Raw genomic sequence first — 19,358 nt, 5'->3', positions numbered from 1 at the left:
TTTGCCTCCTTTGAAGGTCATGTATGTTTTGTATGTTCTAGGGATGAAGAAGATCTTGATTTCAGTGTTTGTTATAGAGGAGAAGGGGTTTGACGTCACTTTCTCAGGAGGGCAAGTATTGATGCATCCCAGGGGAGCTTCCATCACTTCGGCCAAAGTGATTGGAGTTCGCTCTAGGAAACTATACAAGTTTAGTTTTCAGTCGGCGGGAGCACTGGTGAGTAGCACATCTAGTAGCACTCACACTAATACCACCAGCAAAATGAGACTTGTGCGAGTTATGGCACCGGAAGATGACACATATGCATCATGGAGCTTTGAGAGTACTAAGGGAGATCACTACTGGAGTTCCTGATTTTAGTGTCAAGCATTATGAGGTTTACAGAGGGTGTGCTTTGGGAAAGTACACCAAGTTAGCATTCCCAGTGAGCGACAACAGATCTACAAGTATGCTAGACTTGATTCATACTGATGTTAATGGTTGTATGTCTCATGTGTCTTTGGGTGGTTATGAGTATTATGTTATATTCATTGATGACTACTCTAGGAGGACTTTGATATATTTCCTGAAGACTAAGGGTGAGGTCTTCAGTCGCTTTAAAGAGTCCAAAGCCCTTGTGGAAAAAGCAGACAAGTAGGAAGATTCGGGTCTTGAGGTCAGAAAATGGTGAGGAGTACATCGATGGTGGGTTTTTTGACTTCTGTGCACATGAGGGCATTTAGGGAGAGTTCACGGTTCCTTACAATCTCCAACAAAATGGGGCGTCTAAAAGGAAGAACATAGCTGTTGGGGTTGCTAGAGCGATGATTCATGATCAAGGGTTGCCTTTGTTTTTGTGGGTTGAGGCCTGCAATACTGTTGTTTATCTTCAGAACAGGAGTCCTCACAAAGTATTGGGGAATATGACTCCGGAGGAGGCTTTCACTGGAGAGAAGCCTCATGTGGGACATCTTCGTATCTTTGGATGTCTCACATATTCTTATATCCCCAAGGAGCAAAGGACGAAGTTGGAACCCATGGCAGAGAAGGGTATCTTTATAGGTTATTGCGAGACTTCAAAGGCCTATCGGATCTTCATTCCTTCTAAACAGAGTGGCGATTAGGAGGGATGTGAAATTCGAGGAGGAGAGGACCTATCAGAGATCACGAGAATATGATGAGAGAGAGTCACAAACTTCTCCTCAGCAAGGAGGTCAGGTACAGGGAGCAAGACCTCAGGGTTCTAGATCGACTGGTACAAGAGGTACTTCAGTGTCAGTGACATCTGGGGCACCAATGGCGAGTTCACCGAGCACTTCTTTAGGGAGTCCACTGGTACAAAGTTCACATGGCACTTCAGCTGACACATGCACAGGTGCCAGTACAAGTTTTTCGAGGACAGGTGCTAGTACAAGCACACCAAGGTCAGTTGGCAGACCTTCAGGTTCACCAGACTAGGGGGCAGAGGATGAGGTTCCCTATGGGGAAACTTCTTCAAGGAAGAGGAGGCCCAAGCGGCTTCAAGACACCTTGAAGGAAGCGGAGTCTGTTGGTCCTCTAAAGCGGGTGAACAAGGAGAGTGTGCGCCCTGAGCGGTTTTGTAGTTATGTAGCCAAGGCTACCAACATTGTTGACTCTGAGCCTACTAGCTATGAGGAGGCTGCTAGCCAGGAGGTATGGAGAGAGGCTATGGTGGAGGAGTATGCCTCTATCATTAAGAACAATCTCTGGGAAGTGATGCCTAGGCCTCAGGGCAAGTCAGTTTTGACTTCCAAGTGGCTCTACAGGATAAAGCATGTTGCGGATGGCAGCATTGAGAATTTCAAGGCGAAGTTTGTGGCTAGAGGGTTCTCACAGATAAAAGGAGTTGACTATGATGAGACCTTCGCTCCCATAGCTTGATACACTTCTATCCAGTCCTTATTTCTATTACTGCAAAAATGGGTTGGCAGATCCATCAGATGGATGTGAAGACAACATTTCTGAACAGAGTTATAGACGAGGAGGTGTATGTTGAGCAGCCACATGGCTTTGAGGTACTTGGCCGGGAGAACCATGTATGTCGATTGAGGTGAGGACTCTACAGACTTAAGCAAGATCCGAGAGCTCGGTATCGAGGATTGATACTTACTTGCAACAAATGGGTTTCACGAAGAGTGATGCAAATCCGAACCTATACTACATTGTTGTAGGGGATGATACACTCATTCTTGTGTTGTATGTTGATGACTTGTTCATTACTGGGGCAAAGAGATTGATTAGTGGTTGCAAGGAGGATCTTGCTATGGAGTTCAAGATGAAGGACATTGGGCTGATGCATTACTTTTTGGGGCTTCAGGTGTGGCAGGAGGAGGGGCATATCTTTCTGGGGCAGCGATAGTATGTTGTGGATGTGTTGAGCAGATTTCACATGGCAAACTGTAGACCTGTGTCTACACCTATGATCACCAACTAGAAGAAGCTTCGTGCTTCAGATTCTAGTTTGGTGGATCCCACATTGTATAGGCAGCTTATTGGGTCCTTAATGTATCTGGTCAACACTAGGCTAGATATATGCTTTGCAGTGAACACACTTAGCCAGTTCATGGTTGAGCCAAGGAGGGTGCACTAGGTCGCTGCAAAGCACATTCTTCGCTACATGCAAGGGACTGTTGATTATGGCCTGGACTATAGGCAGTGAAGTTGGAGTATATATCAACAGATGAACAAGTGGTCGATGTTTTCACAAAGTCCTTGCCAAGAGGCACGCATGTCCATTTCAGGGACAAGATGGATGTGGTGAGAAACACTTTCCTCGGTAAGAGGGGGTGTTGATTTTTAATGTACCTTGGACAAGTCGTTTTCCATGGGTTAGTCTCTACATAGGGAAAAGTGTCCAAAACAATTATTTTCATAAGTATGACTTTATAGAGTGAAAGTGACTTTATAAGTGGTAAAGTCAATGTTAAATTATAAAGTGAAAAGTGACTTTAGACATAAAGTACAATGTTGGTACTTTATTTAATGGGTGAGTTAAAAAATAGAAAATGAGAATTAAATCCACATTTATTCTCATCCATTTGATCTAAATAAATCTAAGCCATTAGATCTTAGGGTTGCCCAAAAGTCATTTAGGGAAACAAAAGGGGGAAAGAAAAGAGAGACTTCATTCATTCTTCATGAGCAGATTGGAGAAAGAAGACATTCATTCTTCATGAGCAGATTGAAGAAAAGAGGATGAGAGCTGGAAAAAAGTTTTGAAGGAGAAATTTGTTGCAGTGAGCTGAAAGAGTGATTTCTGGGCAAAGATGAGCACGAAAATCAAGACATAGAAGATTGTAGAAGGTACAGTACGAACAACATTTACTGTTGTGAGTTGCACGTCATTCGAGAAAAGTTTTGAGAATTTTTTTTTCTTTTTTTTGAAAAAAAAAAATCATACAGTTCGTACAGAGGTACGGAAATCCATAAAGTACATACAAAATCCATACAGTCATCTCTGTACAGTACATATTTTCAGCTCCAAGTGGGCACGGTTCTCAAGGAGTTTTGGGCTGAAGAGATAAGTTGTATTTTGTTGTTTTGTTTTGTCTGCAAATGCATATTTCCTAAACTTGAAAGATAAATAAATTTGAAGATCTCTCTAACAAGTTTTCCCCGGAGAAAATTGAAGGGGTTTTGCCTAGGTCTAAGTTGACCAAAAATCTGTGTATTTTTATGTGTGTTGCTGGTCTGTTTATGTCCATATTTATTTTCATCATGCGTTGACAGTCTCATGTGTCCTAATCTGAAATTTTCATTTCCAAAATTCTATATGTTGAATTTATGTTTATGGGAAAGAGCATTTCACTGAATGGGAGTGATAAGGTGAAATTAAAACCGGGTTGGGATTGGAGGAAACAATTTAGTCATCAAATTTCAACAGATCCTCATTGACTAACTGTAAATCAGCAATTATGGTATCAGGATTCATAGAAGGAACTAATGGCTGTTATTAAAAGTAGTTCAAGTTCCCCCCTGAGCGGAGATAGGTAGAGAGGCTGAAATGGCCTGTCACTAAACCATACAAGATTTCTTCATTTGTTTCTCTACAATAGTGAGATAGATCTCAGCCTACCTATCAATAGGAAGAGCACTTAACCAGCATCTCACAGTTGAGGGAGAGGCCTTGACCGATGCACCAAGCATGCCTACCACTAGGTGGTGAACATTCCATCAACAACCAATTTCCATAGTCTGTCTCGATGGTTGGTTGAAAAGAAGGGATTTTAAGCATTACAAATTAAGTTGAATGCATAAGATAAAATCCAACTAAAAACACTACTATATCTGTTAGCCCACCAAGAGGTGACAGGTTGAGCCATTGCTAGAAGAAAATATTGCGTGTGAATTCAGTGCACTAATCCAAAGAAATAAGAATCAGTCATGCCTCCTGTTTCAACGCATTATGCGCACAAGGGATTCAACTACTTTGTAGACATCTTGGGAAAATGTTAACCTTGATATCCACCAGTTTTAGGAAAAAAATTCATGTGTTTGTGATTGTTTATGTGAACAATATCGCTCTGTTTACCCTTCTCTATTAAACCTGCTTCTATTTGTTATTGTTTGTATCACGTCATTTGCCTTTTTGTCTAGAGAAGACATGCCATAAGCCTCTATATTGCTATTATTACTAAATTGTACTTTCTAGTCCCAGTTGACCAATTTTGGTCCTTAGTGGACATCCTTATAATTTCATTTTATTTTTTAATACCATTCAAAAGGGACAACAGCTAAAGCTCGCACTAATCTACGTATCATTGGTATATCTATGCAATTTGCACAAAATAGCTTGAAAAATTTAACTTTATCTAGCTTCTGAAGCTGTAAGATTCAAGAGTTCTTCATGGAAGTATACAATATAGTAGATACACTAGTAGGCATCTTATTAACAAAATGTTTAATAATCCACGAACTACAAATCCATATGAAAGAAACAAATATTCCTTATTTTTATGCGGTGGGCATACATAATAAAAACCAATGAAGCCTGGAATTTTAAATTTCCACTGAGCATTCTCAGTAGACTACTTCTAGTCATTTCTACCTGCCTGCCACTTCACTAAAATGGACAGGTTAGACACAAGAAGGAAGAATCTTGATAGTTTCATCTCCACCACCACCTATAACATTATGGGGTCCAGAATTGATATTGATATTTTGCACACTTTGCTGATCAGCTTACATCTAGAGAGATGCCAAGCTGTCTCTTTGTAAACTTTGATGTACCCAGGATAACAACCTCTAACAATGTTAGTGTAGATTATGAAATAAAATCTGGACTGCATTTCTCGTCACCCAACATGAAAAATATTCATTGTCCATACAAGGAAAACACCAAAGATACATGTCAAACATCTTACCGATGATGCTAGAAACTTTTTTTAAGTAAGGTTTGAACTTGTCTAGGCTGGGCCATTCTCAAGAAGCAAGGCTTGTTTTGACATCTGCATGAGCTCTATTTTCTGTAGATCAGCAGCCAAGATCAAAAGTTCTACAAGCTCAATCCCAGCAGCTGAAACACTGTCTAGTCCAGTAATTGTGTGATCGTCACTGTCAGGTGCAATCTCTGAATCTGAATTATCGGGTAGATCTGAAGTGCTGTCTGCTGACCAACTAACAGGAAGGGAGCTACCAAGTGCTGTCTTAATATGCCGAGCCTCATTGATTATACCATTAATTACTTCTAAAGCACCTTCACTAGCAGCAGAAAAACTTGTATCTTCTTTTACCTAGAGAATAATGATGATAAATGGATGTTAAAACAGAAACAATGTTAGCAAGTAAAGCAAAGCAACTGAAAACTGAGCTCAATCTAACCCACAATAAAAATTAAAGTTTACTTTGAGAAGAGCTAGCCGAAGTCGATGGATAGATGTTGTCAAATGTTCCATGTTTGCCATGCTTTCCTGAAGCGCAGCATTTTCGACCTTTAATCTGCATGGAAATTAGAGTATTGGTGATCTATTTATTGCATTGTTTGATGAATGATTTAGAGTTTAGACAATATGAAATAGTCAAAATGTGGAAGAGACAATGTTGAACCTGGCAAAGTCCATGGCATCCTTAGGCTTGCTTGCCTCAGAACTACTATCACCTTCAAGGGTGTGAGTATTAGCTTTAAACCCAGTAATGTCTATGCCCCTCAGCCAGTATTTGAGATAAGATCGTTTCAGTAAATGTTTTACCCTCCAATCTTTCTCGTTGGAAGCACCCGTGGAATTAGTATTCAAATTATGCTGTTGTTTTGACCCAGGAATTAGCTCTCTGCACAATGTTAGACAACCTTTGAAGTGTTAGACCTTCTCACTAGGAAAACATAAATCAACTTCATTAGAAAGTTTATGGAACATGCCTAAGAAACTCTAGTTGCACTTAGATTTTGTTTGACAGTGCTGATCTAAAGTAAATTAGTTCATTCCACAGATAAGTATATGTGATGAAAGAGGAGCCCCAAGAGCTCTACAAACTTCAAAGTAGCTGGAAAATTGTTCCGAGTTAATTGTTTTTATGCTTAGGCAATTGCTCATGTTGGAGACTGTGTGTGTGTGTGTGTATATATAAAGTCATGCACTTAATTTTTTATTCAATGATGAGTGTGGCATGACAAAGGGGTAGACCAGGGTTGCAGGAATCGCCCCCCCCCCCCCCCGCCGGATCCAAACCCGGAACCGCGGATCGGAGCGAACCGTCCCGGAATCCACCCTGGAAGCGCGGATCGGATTTGGCGGTTGCGCGGATCCGTTAAAAAAAAACGATTCCTGCCTTTTTGGGTTGCGGCCGCCCGGAACCGCGGATCGGAGGGCGGTTCGGGCACGGGGTGGCGCCACGCTTCCGGCCCGGAACCACACGCCACCCAGGCGCTTCCGGAAGCAACCCCGTGGCCAGCGGATTTTTAATTTATTTTTTTTAAATTTGTTTTAACATGTGACTTAACTAGCATGAGGGGGTGGGTTAGGTTAGTTTAGGGTGAGTCTAGGGTGATTTTAGAAAAGAATAAAGCCCCCATTCTCTTCTCATTTTCTCACTTTGAGTTTATGAGAGTTGGAGAAGAGAAGAGAGGAGAGGAGAAGAGAAGAGAGGAAAGGAGAGGAGAAGAGAGGAGAGCTTGGAGGAGTGAAGAAGGAGGAGCTAGGAGAAGGAGGAGGAGCTAGGAGAAGGAGGAGGAGCTTGGAGCAAGAGCTTGGAGGACTTCATCTACAAGAGCTAAAGAGGTAAGTTCAAACCCCAAACTCCCTTGTTTTTTTGAAAAAAAAATTGTATTTTTCTCCTCCCTCTCCTACTCTTTCCCATTGTTTCTACTTGCTCCTTTATTTACAGGTTGTCCACCACCTATATCCATATTCCAAGATGGTGTTCTTTTGGCTTCTATGTATCATTCCACTCTTGGTTTTAATGATGGCAAGGGTGAGGAATAGAGGGGAAGAGGAAGGGGATGAACTTGGTCCTAATAGTAGTGACCCAATGTATGATGAGGAGGAAGGGTTTGAAGAGGAAGGGGATGAACTTGAAGAGGACACTGAAGCACAAGATGGGAAAGGTACATCAAATCCCTTGTGGAACTATGTGACCAAACTTGAAGGGGGAAAGGGTGGTGGATCTTACAAATGGATGTGCCCTCATGATTGTCATGGAGGAAAACCATATACGGGTTCATATACCCGTCTGAGGAGGCATCTTTGTGGGGTGCTAGAGAGTGATGAAAAAAAGGGTTCTGTGGGGGTAGCCATTTGCCCAAAAATTTCAAGTGAACAAAGACAAAAATACATCAAAATAGAGATGGCTGCACAACAAAAAAACAAGAAACAAAAAACTCATTCAGAATCAAGTGCAAACTCTAAATTTGGTAGTTGCCCATCTCCTCATGGTACTTCTGCAACCTCTGGAGGTAGAAAAACAATAGGGGATTTCCTTAATGTTTCTGGGAGGGATGATGTGGATGGAAAGGTAGTCCGTTTTCTTTGTGCTTGCGGTGTACCATTCAATGTGCTTCGCTCTCCCTATTGGCATGACATGGTAAAGGCCATCAATGAAGCCCCAAAAGGATACAAGGCCCCCAACTATGAGAAAGCTAGAACAGTGTTATTAGAAAGAGAAAAAGCTAAGGTTCAAAGAGCTTTGACACGTTTTACACATGAGTGGGTGGATTATGGGGTATCCATTGTATCAGATGGGTGGACAAATATTAGAAACCAACATTTGATAAATGTTCTTGGTGTTTCTTCTAAGGGTGCAGTATTTATTGCATGTCATGACTCCTCCTCCATCAGTGCAACTGCACAAACCATTGAAGATCTCCTATTGAAATCAATCAAAGATGTTGGTCCGAATAATGTGGTTCAAGTGATCACAGATAATGCAGCAAATTGTAAGGCAGCAGGAAAAATTATTGAGCGTACTCATCCACACATCTTTTGGTCTGGGTGCCTGGTTCACACATTGAACCTTTTGATGCATGATATTGTGAAACACAAAGAATGTGGGTGGATTGCTGAGGTTTACAGGAAAGGGAAGCAGCTCATTAAATTCATCACAGGGCATACAAGGGTAAACTACTTCTATGGCACTTACTCCAAGTTGCAATTGCTTAAAATTGCAAAGACAAGATTTGCTAGTTATTACCTCACCTTTAGGCGGCTAGTGAAGGTGAGACAAGCTTTAACTAATCTGGTGTGTGCTGAAACATGGGATGAAATTAACCAGTGTACAGATGGTGCTACTGCTAATGTAGTCAAGGACACTGTTCTTGACACTTACTTTTGGTCACAGGTTAAATATGTTTTGCAATTCACCAAACCAATTTATTACATGATCAAGTTTGCAGATTCAGATCGACCAGTAATTGGGGAGGTGTATGAGCAAATGGATAGCATGTTGGGGCAGATTAAAGACATTGTTGAGCCTAGAGATACCACCTTGTACAATTATATTCGTGAAGAGGTGGAAAAGCGATGGGATATGCTAAATGTTCCATTGCATGCATTAGCATATGTTTTGACACCTAGGTACTATCATCCATCATGGCTTTCAAAACCAGCACCTGGGGGGGGAAGCAGGAAAAAACCACACCAAGATAAAGAGGTTCACGAAAAATATATGGCTGCATTGAGTAGATTAATCCCTGATAATGAGGAGGCTGCATTGGTACGGAGACAGGTGAGCAACTATACGCTCAACACTGGTCCATTTGGGAGCATGCATTCAATTGAAGATCGAGAGCATTTTTCTGCTCTTGAGTGGTGGAACATGCATGGAGGGCCTACTCCACTTCTACAGAGTTTGGCATTGCGGGTGCTATCACAGGTGGTAAACACTTCTTCTACAGAGAGGTGTTGGAGCTCTTATTCTTTCATCCACAGTGTTAAAAGGAACAGGTTGAGTTTAGACCAGGCAGAGAGCTTGGTTTATGTTCATTACAACTTGCGATTGTTGTCCCATTACTGTGAAGATGCAAAGTCTAATAAAGACTTGTTGACTTGGGACAAGCATCCAGAGGAGCCCAATTTGGAGGATGGGGTGTTGCAACTAGAGCAATTAGAGGATGCTCTTATCCAGGTATGTCCATTGTGGTATGAATTTTCCAATTTTCCCTTATAAAGCATTTCTCTAATTCATGTTTTTAATTTTTTTGTTAACTAGTGTTTTTTTTTTTTTGCATGAATTTTTTGAGCGATTCTAGGATGATGATGACCGTGTTGATATGCCACCACCCCCACCCCCATCTGGTCCTAGGTTCCATGGTTCAACACCAACAGCAGGGGGTTCTTCTTCATCAGTTCCAGTGCCACGACTTACACAGGGACCATTTTCTTCATTGCCACCACGTGGAGGCACGCCATCACGTTCTATTCGTGGTGGAAGGAGGAGAGATTAGTAGATATATTCACAATCTACTTCTTTTTGTCATAGTCTATAGATTACTCATTAGACTTGTAGACTTGTGAATTTGAATTTTGAACCTTTTTGGCTTGGCGGTGACCAAGTGACATATTTTGTAAACATTATTATTTGAATTTTGGACATGACAAATGTTGACAGTTGCTCACTTGCTAGATAAATCATAATATGCTCTATGTTTTATGTTTTATAATATGCTTAAATGTTTTATGTTTTATAATATGCTTAAAAATTTGATGTATGTTTGTAATAGCTAGAATATAGATGATTGTTGTACATACTAGTAACTACAATGGAATCATGGATGCCATATCTATCTTGATTTATGCAAAAATATGCATGTTTTCATGTCTTCTACAATTAATTTGGTATTTGGGATGTTTGTTTTGAGTATAAATGCAAAAAAATATATAAAAATATATATATATATAGCAGACGCTTCCGCGGACGCTTCGCTCCCTAGATTTTTGGAAAATGACGCTTCCGCGCTTCGCGCTTCCGCTTCGCTCCCGCTTCGTGCAACATTGGGGTAGACACTAGAAAATTACAACACTTGTTAATTAGAATTATTAAAAGCTTAGAGATTGATCCTAACCTAAGGGATAAACAAAAATCACAAACTGATTAAGGAAACAGGTCTCTGAAATGGATACATGAACCCTGCCAAAACGGGATGTAAATTTTTTCGAACATTTGAAAATAGAACTACATCAAACACATCAAACAAGAATACACCATAGATCATGCATGTAGAACCATAAACTTTATTTTCTCATTTGAAGTCATTAAAAATATTGATGATTACGAAGAATACTGTCTGCTGAGACCAACTTTGGTCTGATGGATCTATAAAGTAAAATTGATTGCTTTAATTTATCAAGCTTTTTCTATGATCAAATAGCTTGAAACTTAAATTTTCCAAGATCTTTTTAATTCTTATGGAATAAGTTATGGAGGTTGGTCTTATTACAAATGTTATGAAAAATGGATATAATGTCTATGTAGGACAGGCATTCCAAGAGTGTTTTTCATCCTCTACTTTATTTGTTAGGATATTCCGACACATGGGAAATAGTTAAATATAACTTGGTCTAGTGTAGAGTTGGGTAAAGTGTGTCTCTTTACTATGTACTTTTGTAACTAACAATCCGACAGTCACGATATGTTCTAGATATAAAGTGATCTGACGGTTCATTCTCTCCTCGGTATTACTGACACTTGATCCGTGGCTTAACACCCGATTGGTCCATGATCTCTATTTAAAGAGCATGGAGGGTCATTTGTAGGATAACCGTTCATGAAAGAAGCATATGTAAATTTTCTTTCTTTTACATTAATAAATTGCCTGAAATGGTTGCGTTGGCTCAAGTCATGGACTGTTTCCCTCTTAAGGGTTTTAACCACGTCAAGAATACTAGTGTATTGATCTGTAATCTGTTTGTGAGAGGTGTCCTTTGGTGTTCTATGTGAGGAACTTACCCTGTAAATTCTTACATGGTATTGGAGCCATTTGAGGGCCGCATCCGTTGGTGATCCAAATCAGAAGCCGGTACAACTGCATCTAACTATCGCTTCCTAGATCTATTATTTCTGACATCTTTCAGGCCGAGAAGACTGCTCTATTGTGTTAGGAGCATCTGTTCCAGTGAGGAACGCCTTTCGTTTCACGCGAAAAGGTTTCTAGTAGCCCTAGCTACCTCATTTTTAAGATCTGGAGATATATAGTGTTTATTTGCAATTTTAGTTATTTATCTCTCTATTTATTTCGGTTTATTTATTTGTCTCTTTTTTATTACCGGATCCATACCTTTCATTTATGTGTATGCTCTTTACCTCGCAACTCTGTGCGATCTGGGCAAATCAGAAACAGAAAGGAAGGATTTTTTTCGTACATATGCTCTTTTCTGTCGCATCTTAGCGTGATCTCGGAAAATCAGAAACATTGAGGAAAATATTTAGTTTCTGGCAAAAGCTAACTTCAAGCCATAAGGTTTGGTTTTTTTGTATGTCCGTGTTGGATTGTGTGGTTTTTTGTTTTGTAGGCAAAAATGGCTTTTTCAAGTACGCACGCATCCGAAAGCTTCAGTGACAAAAATAAAAACCCCTTCCTCTTTTCCAAAAATTACTAACCTTTTAAACTAACTCACTTGGACCAAAATTACTTTATGGGAATAGAAGTCTTGAGTTCAAATCTTTTTTTTTGTTGAGTTACTTTTTCAAAAAGCACATCTAACTTATGTTTTAAAGTTACTTTATGTAAAAGTGTTCTCGCCCATTATAAAAAGTGAGTCACTTATAATTCTAAAGTCTCTTTATCTTTTATTTAAGTTACAGTTTAGTGGGTAGCTCATAAAGTACCATTGTAAAAGTGACTTTCACTTATTTATAAAAGTGGGTCACATAATTTTTTTTTTTAAGTGAGCTAATTAGATTAAGTTTGGAAAAGGGGGGTGGGTTTAAATATAACATTATCATTCACTTCCGCACATTCACACACTTTGTCGGCATCTTCAACAACTTTTCTTCAAAAAGCCATAACTTCTTCGTCTGGAAGCCGTTTTCAAAGCTGTTTTTTTAATCAGCCTAATTTTTTAAGATCTTTCCATTGGAACAATTAGTTTCAGCATCTACAGCTTCAGTTTCTATTAAAATGGAAAGTCCATGCCAAATTATTCTTGACAACACCAACTACTTCCAATGGTGGTCCTACATTGTGGATTTACTTAGAAGTAAAAGTCTTTACAGAATAGTCTCAGGCCAAGAAACTAAACCTAAAGATGAAGATAAAGCAGCGAAACAGGAAAATAGGCAAGATCAAGCACGTGGGTTGATATGGATGTCTATTTCTCAAGACCTTATATTCCATATCGCAGAACTTGATACCCCTGATAAAGCAATGAAACAGCTCAATAAAGTTTTTGGAATTAAAAATGAAATTAGAGCCCATCAACTCGAAAATGAGTTGCTTACGTTGGACCCCAATAATTTTTCTTCCATTGAAGATTTTTTGTCCAAGTTTAAAACCCTTAGACTTCTCTTGGAAGTTGTTAAAGTTAAGAAAGAAGATGGTAGCCTTATCTATTCCATTCTTACTAAGTTGGGATCAGCCTACTATGTGTTTGTTTCCACCTTCCATTCTACTATAAAAGCCTTTATTTCTCAAGGACAAGACTACAAGTCCCTCTCTTTTGATGCCTTTTGTGATTCTTTAATAAGAAAACAAGAAAAACTTTTACATCTTGGTCTTCTTAATCTTGGAAACTCTTCTATGAAAGCCTTAGCCGCACAACAGCAACCAAGTTCAAAGAATCCTAAGAAGCAGTATCCCAAAAAGAATGGTCCTAAACCAAACAAGGGTCCTAAGCACTTTTAGTGTCAACAAAATGAAAAATCAATTCAACAAAATCATAACGCAAATAAAAACAAAGGGAAAAAGACTGATAGACATTGCAACTTTTGTAATCGAGATGGCCACTTAGAATCCAAATGCTTTAAGAAGATGGAAGCCTTGGAAGCAACAATGAAGAAGCATAACATCCATTTGGATCATTCTTCAACTTCAAATTCATCTTCAGGAATAGCACTTTCTACATCTGGTTGTCAAGCATTTCGGTCTGGTTATGCACTAAATGTATCTTCTTCTTCTCATTCTCATGAGTGGCTCATTAATTCTAGAGCTTCTTATCGCATGGCCAAAAACAAAGCCATGCTTTCTTCTTTAAATGATTGTTACACCAAAAATATATATGGTGGGGATGATAGATCTCTTTGTGTTGTAGGAACTGGAACTATTCACTTAGACAATGGTCAATTTAATGATGTATTATGTGTTCCAACCTTATCCTGGAACCTTTTATCTATATATTAAATAACTCATTCAGATGAAAGTAAAATCGTTGAATTTTCACCTCATGATGTTGTAATTAAGGACCTAAGAGATCCTAGACAGATTTTAGCTACTGGCATTGTTGATGATTCTACAAGGTTGTACAAGTTTAACAACTTTGGGTCATCAACTCTTCCCTCTGTATTTGTTGGTCATAATGATGAAGTGAGCAAACTTTGGCATGAGTATTTCTTAACTTTCATTGATGATTTCTCCAGACACACTTGGGTATACTTCTTAAAACTCAAGAGTGAAGTATTTAACATGTTCTTGGCCTTTAAGGCCTTTGTTGAGAAACAATCTGGACATCAAATTCTTAAGCTAAGATCTGATAATGGCGGAGAATATGTTAACAACAAATTCATTAACTTTTGCATTGAGCATGGAATTCAAATGCAACATAATGTTCCATATACTCCACAACAAAATGGTGTAGCTGAAAGGAAGAATCGCACCTTAAAGGAAATGGCTAATTGTATGCTTCAATCTAAAGGACTTAGTCTTAATTTTTGGGCAGAAGCGATTAACTATGCAAATTACATAGTAAATCGCACTCCTACTAAGATTTTAAAGAATATCACTCCAGAAGAAGCATGGAGCTCAATTAAACCAGATATAAGTCACTTTCGTGTTTTTGGAAGTGAAGCATGGGCCCATATTCCAGATGAGAAACATAAAACTTTAGAACCTATGAGTGAAAAATGTATTTTTGTTGGATATTCTAAAGATGCAAAGGATATAGACTTCTTTCACTTAAGTCCAAAAATGTTATCATTAGAGAGATGTAAAGTTTGCTGAAAATATATCGGCCTACGAGCCTATTTTGGCAGATGTGCCACCTCTCTCTATCCCTTCTACTTCTAAAACTATTTCTTCTTCAGATGATGACAGCGAAGATGACAATCCTCCCCCACCTTCTCAGAATCCTCCAACTCCTCAGCTTCCAAAATGGGTCTGTGCTACTCGGGATGCAGTAGGTGCTCTTGCAGGTGATCCTACAGATCAGTGACGTACATGTTCTCAGTTCGATAGAGCCTCTTCTTTACTGGCTCAAGCTTCAGCGAATTATGATCTTAACACCTTTGCAGAAGCTTCAGGCCATCCAAATTGGGACGCAACTTGAATGAAGAATATCGTTCATTATTGGCAAATGATACATGGGATCTTGTTCCTCTTCCAAAGGGAAGAAAACTTGTTAGATGTAAATCAATTTACAAAACCAAGTTTGGACCAGATGGAAAAGTTGATAAACATAAAGCTCGTCTTGTTGCTAAGGGTTTTTCACAAGTTGAAGGCATTGACTATATTGAAACCTTCTCCCCTGTTGCCAAAATGAACTCTATCTACCTTGTTCTTTCCCTTGCTACCTCTTTCAAATGGGAAGTCCATCAGATGGATGTTAAATATGCCTTTTTGCATGGGGACTTTGCATGAAGAAATCTATATGGAACAACCTCCTGGCTTTATACAAACAGACTCCAGCCTTGTATGTTGGCTTAAGAAATCCCTTTATGGTCTCAAGCAAGCCCCTCAGGCTTGGTATGCCAAAATTGGTAGCTTTTTTTTAGATACTGGCTTTTCTAGGTGTCATTCTGACAATATTGTCTACACCAAGAAAGTGGGTAAGTCTCTTATCATTCTTGTTCTTTATGTTGATGATCTTATCCTTACTGGTAGTGATCCCAACCTTATAAACCATGTGAAGTCCAGCCTTAAAAAGAAGTTTGAAGTGACAAACTTAAGACACTTGCATTATGTTCTAACTTCTTGGTCTTCAAGTCTTGCAATCCAAGGAAGGTATTTCCCTTTCTCAGTCCAAGTATGCCTGTGATCTTCTACGCCACTTCCACATGGAAGACCATAAGCCAGCCCCTTCTCCCTTTTAGTCTGGAGCCAAACTTTCAGTCACTTGTACTTCCCCTGAAGTTGATGCTACCTTATATCGTCAGCTTGTAGGAAAACTTTTGTATCTGACATCCGAATCACAAGAATAAGCACCTCAATCAATCTACGAATCTATATCACTCAGAACATAAACAACCGATTTTTGTTCCAAGGAACACTGAAGTTTGCAGAATCTAGTCCTATGATAACAATTCATTACAAAATTTCAGTGATCGGAAAATTTGACAAAAGGTTAATCTAGGATGGTCCGATCCATTTTCAGTTCAACAATTTTGTCTCACTCAGAGCATCATATCGTCTTGTATCAATGAAGATGAAAGTTCAGAGACGAGAAGATAGTCGAAACGGAAAAACAGATCAAGTCTTTTATTAGTAAGCTTTGAGGACAAAGCTCTTTGAAGAGGAAGACAATGTTATGAATAAAAATATATATAAAATAATGTAAAACAATAATAATAATAAATAATGATTATTTAGTAACTAGTTAATGAAAAAGTATGTCCCTAAGGACATAACCATTGGTGAAGAGGTACCTACCTAGGGTATATAAGCAGGCCCTCGCCTTCATTGTAATCATCTCATCAGCTCTTTTATATAATATTCAATATACAATTAGTTATCCTACAATATATGTTCTTGTCCTTGAAATATTCTGAAGATTATTGCTGCGTATACGAACTTTGTTCGTTACATAACACACTGAATTCAATTGAGATTTCTAGTAAGCAGAGATGACTTCTTGCAAGTTTTAGGTCTTTGCAAAGTGCATTCTAAAAATTCTGCTCACAAGGCCAAATTTCTAATTACCATAGTTTTATACTTAAGAGATATAAAACAGTAAGAAGGCATGTATTATTTCAAGATATACAGAACCTTCCATGCTCTTGTAAGTTCTGGCATACTTGTCTTAGCTGCGCTACCTCCATAAGTGCTGCCACCTTTTCCTTAGTGACCTGCTTGTCATGTCCCACAAGTAATGTGCAATCAGACTCATTCCCAACATTGAGCAATAAAATCAGTAGTGAACGGAAGCACTTATTTCTCAATCCTAAAACATACTTTCTCACACAGTCCAAACATTCTTGTAAAAAATCTCTCATCAATGTATAAGAATGAAAGTTAACACAGTAAAATATTTAAACATATAATACAACAAAATACGCATGCAGTTAGTTCCATTGAAGTTGTGAACAACACTAACATTCCCCATTACATCACACACATTGAGAAATGAAATGAAATTATGTTACGGTGCACCAGTATCCAAGTATGCCAGTGGAACTCAAGGACAATATGTAAACATAAATCATGAGCCACTGTACACAAACCCACTAGAGTTGAAGAAAAGATATGGAAACAAAATGATGGTTGTCTAATGACAGATAATTATAATATAGATTCTAATCATTTCACCTGTGTATAAGGACAACTAGAAGAGACATTCAACAATGCTCTTGCCTCTGCCAGATGTGGTAAGATGAATAATGGTGCTCAGTTACTATCTATCTACATTGCTTGACACCACATTAGAGAAGGGAAGGCAAGTATCCACAAGATCTGAACCCCAGTCTCCTCAATAAAGCTTCACAATGATTGGCCCAGTAAGCTGCATATCGTGCTATGTTGTTTTCATGTCAATGTTGTGTATTTGATTTTGTTAGCCAATTGAGACATCACAACATACATTATAATCATGGCGTGATATAAGCGAATTTCAGTGTCTCACTATGAGATTTGGATATAGATTATTTAATTTATTTTACAATCTGCCTCTAGCCTTTTCCATCAACAACCCTGGATAGAAACACTTAGCTAATGAAGTATAGCACGTTAGAAATTCAAAGGAGATGCAAAAAAATAATAATAAACTGAATGAGGAACCAAAATATTTGAGCAGCCATATTTCTTCAGAAGCTCCAACTTTGCAACTTGTTCAAATATTTCTTTTCCATAATCGATATTGAATGAAAGAAAATGCTGTTATCTGGAACTGTTCTTGTAGAGAATGAAAATGCTTTTGCCTCCAGACCATCTCCATCCTCCCTTTTAAGTAATGACACAATTTTATCACACAATAAACAGATTGAGAGCCCTTGACTTTGCAAAAACTATCAATGATTATTTTTACGATATTTTAAGGCTAATAATTTCTGTTAATTTAGAACAGTTTTCAGGTTTTATTAGTAAAATCATCTTCTCTGAGGCAGCTATTAACATTTTACTATCATCAGCACAAAGCAATAACGAGCCATAACAAGGACGGATATCAGGTCTGCCACAGGAATCAGTAACAATATTAAAAAAAATCTAGATTACAACATGCCAAAATATATTACTCGCAATAGTTTCTGCCGAAGTTCTTCATTTTTTTCCTCAAGAGCTGCATTTGTGCTTTTCTCTAGAAAATGCCTTTCCTCTTGTTGTGAAAGCAGCAATAATGCCTGAACCTAGTAGAAATTTCACCAACCAATCATAGTAATTAGCAATTAGAATATTATGCCTAAAATGTAACAGATAGCAGTGCAGATGAAAGCTGAATATGAGATAGATAGAAAACAACACAGGTACCCACTTTTTCCTGTAAAGCTTGAGCAAGGACCTTCCTGCTGTCATCAGCATTTGATTGTTCTTCGGAACTAGTGTTTAGGGAATCAGAATGCTTTTCCTGAGAACCAAATAAATACCTGATTAGTTACAAGAGTAGTGAAACACATTCAGGAAGTCAAATTCCCTTCCTTGCCCATACAACAGAAGAATGGTGTGAACATAAGAGTCAAGACACAATGCCGCAACCTCAAGATGTTATGTTTATCTTTTTGTCCAGATAATATTTCCACCATTTACAAAGAAATCAATCTCAGGAAAGATATATCAGGAAGCAATAAATCTCAGCCATCATGGATTGTTATCGGTTCAGGTTTTGGATGTTAAGGGCCCCATTGAGGACTTTATCATGAGTTATTCTGCGTATATCTAGTTAACTGTTAAATTGAAACCGTGGCATACTAACATGAATCCATTCAAATACTGAAGTAGCATCCCACTATTAAAATTTGAAGTTCCCAGGGAATAGGTATGGAGTCTTAAGTAGCTTGGTATTCTTGTGTTTACTGTTTAGCACTCCAATCTAGCTTTATTGGTGAGTTTTCAATCTAAATAAAAATATTGTTTAGACAAGAGAACACACCACTGTATCTCCGTGAGAACATTCTGCACTTTCATTAATAACAGTATTCTCACTTTGTTCTAGGTTTGTGCTCGGGCTGTCTCCATTCAAATCAAAGGAATCAGAAGGAACCATTTTGTTCATAAGCTGCTGCTTTACTTGAGTTTCAAGCTCTGCTGTTGCTGCTTCCAGCCATTTATGCTCCTCCTCAACTAAATTCAGAACCTCATTTCTCTTCTGAACTTGAAAAATACGGAGAAGGGAGAGCTCATTCTTGATGGTGTCTTCCGATTGTTTCTGTATAAAGTTATGAGAATTACAACAAATATTTGTCAAAGATAACATATGGAAACCATTTGGGAATAAGTTACAGCTACACAAGGGACATCTGAAATTGCATACCAGCTTCACATCAAGAGAATTGACCCTCTGCAGCAAGAGATCTTTAGAAGAACGTGCCTGAAATATGGCAGTATAGATTTAATAAGCCATACAATGACCAC

General features: G+C 38.5%; 1 protein-coding gene across 4 annotated transcripts in view; it reads right to left on the bottom strand.

The window, feature by feature from the left end:
* Positions 1-4,789: 4,789 nt before the first annotated feature.
* Positions 4,790-19,358, bottom strand: part of MEE13 (myosin heavy chain-like protein) — a 190,251-nt gene continuing 175,682 nt past the window's right edge. For all 4 annotated transcript variants that reach the window (XM_089374930.1, XM_089374931.1, XM_089374933.1 and 1 more), the window contains 8 exons: positions 19,258-19,314; positions 18,877-19,152; positions 18,262-18,354; positions 18,026-18,136; positions 16,563-16,642; positions 6,047-6,268; positions 5,845-5,938; positions 4,790-5,733 (listed from right to left, as the gene is read on the bottom strand). In XM_089374930.1, coding sequence (XP_089231056.1) covers positions 5,407-5,733; positions 5,845-5,938; positions 6,047-6,268; positions 16,563-16,642; positions 18,026-18,136; positions 18,262-18,354; positions 18,877-19,152; positions 19,258-19,314 — 1,260 coding nt within the window. In that variant the 3' untranslated portion in view covers positions 4,790-5,406. The remainder of the gene's footprint in view (positions 5,734-5,844; positions 5,939-6,046; positions 6,269-16,562; positions 16,643-18,025; positions 18,137-18,261; positions 18,355-18,876; positions 19,153-19,257; positions 19,315-19,358) is intronic.

This window comes from Pinus tabuliformis, chromosome 8 (assembly GCF_031772625.1).
Source record: "Pinus tabuliformis cultivar Carrire ecotype Pingquan chromosome 8, CPIR1, whole genome shotgun sequence".
Lineage (NCBI taxonomy): Eukaryota > Viridiplantae > Streptophyta > Pinopsida > Pinales > Pinaceae > Pinus > Pinus tabuliformis.
Note: the sequence above shows the minus strand (reverse complement) of the source record. Positions and strands in the feature narration are given on the sequence as shown.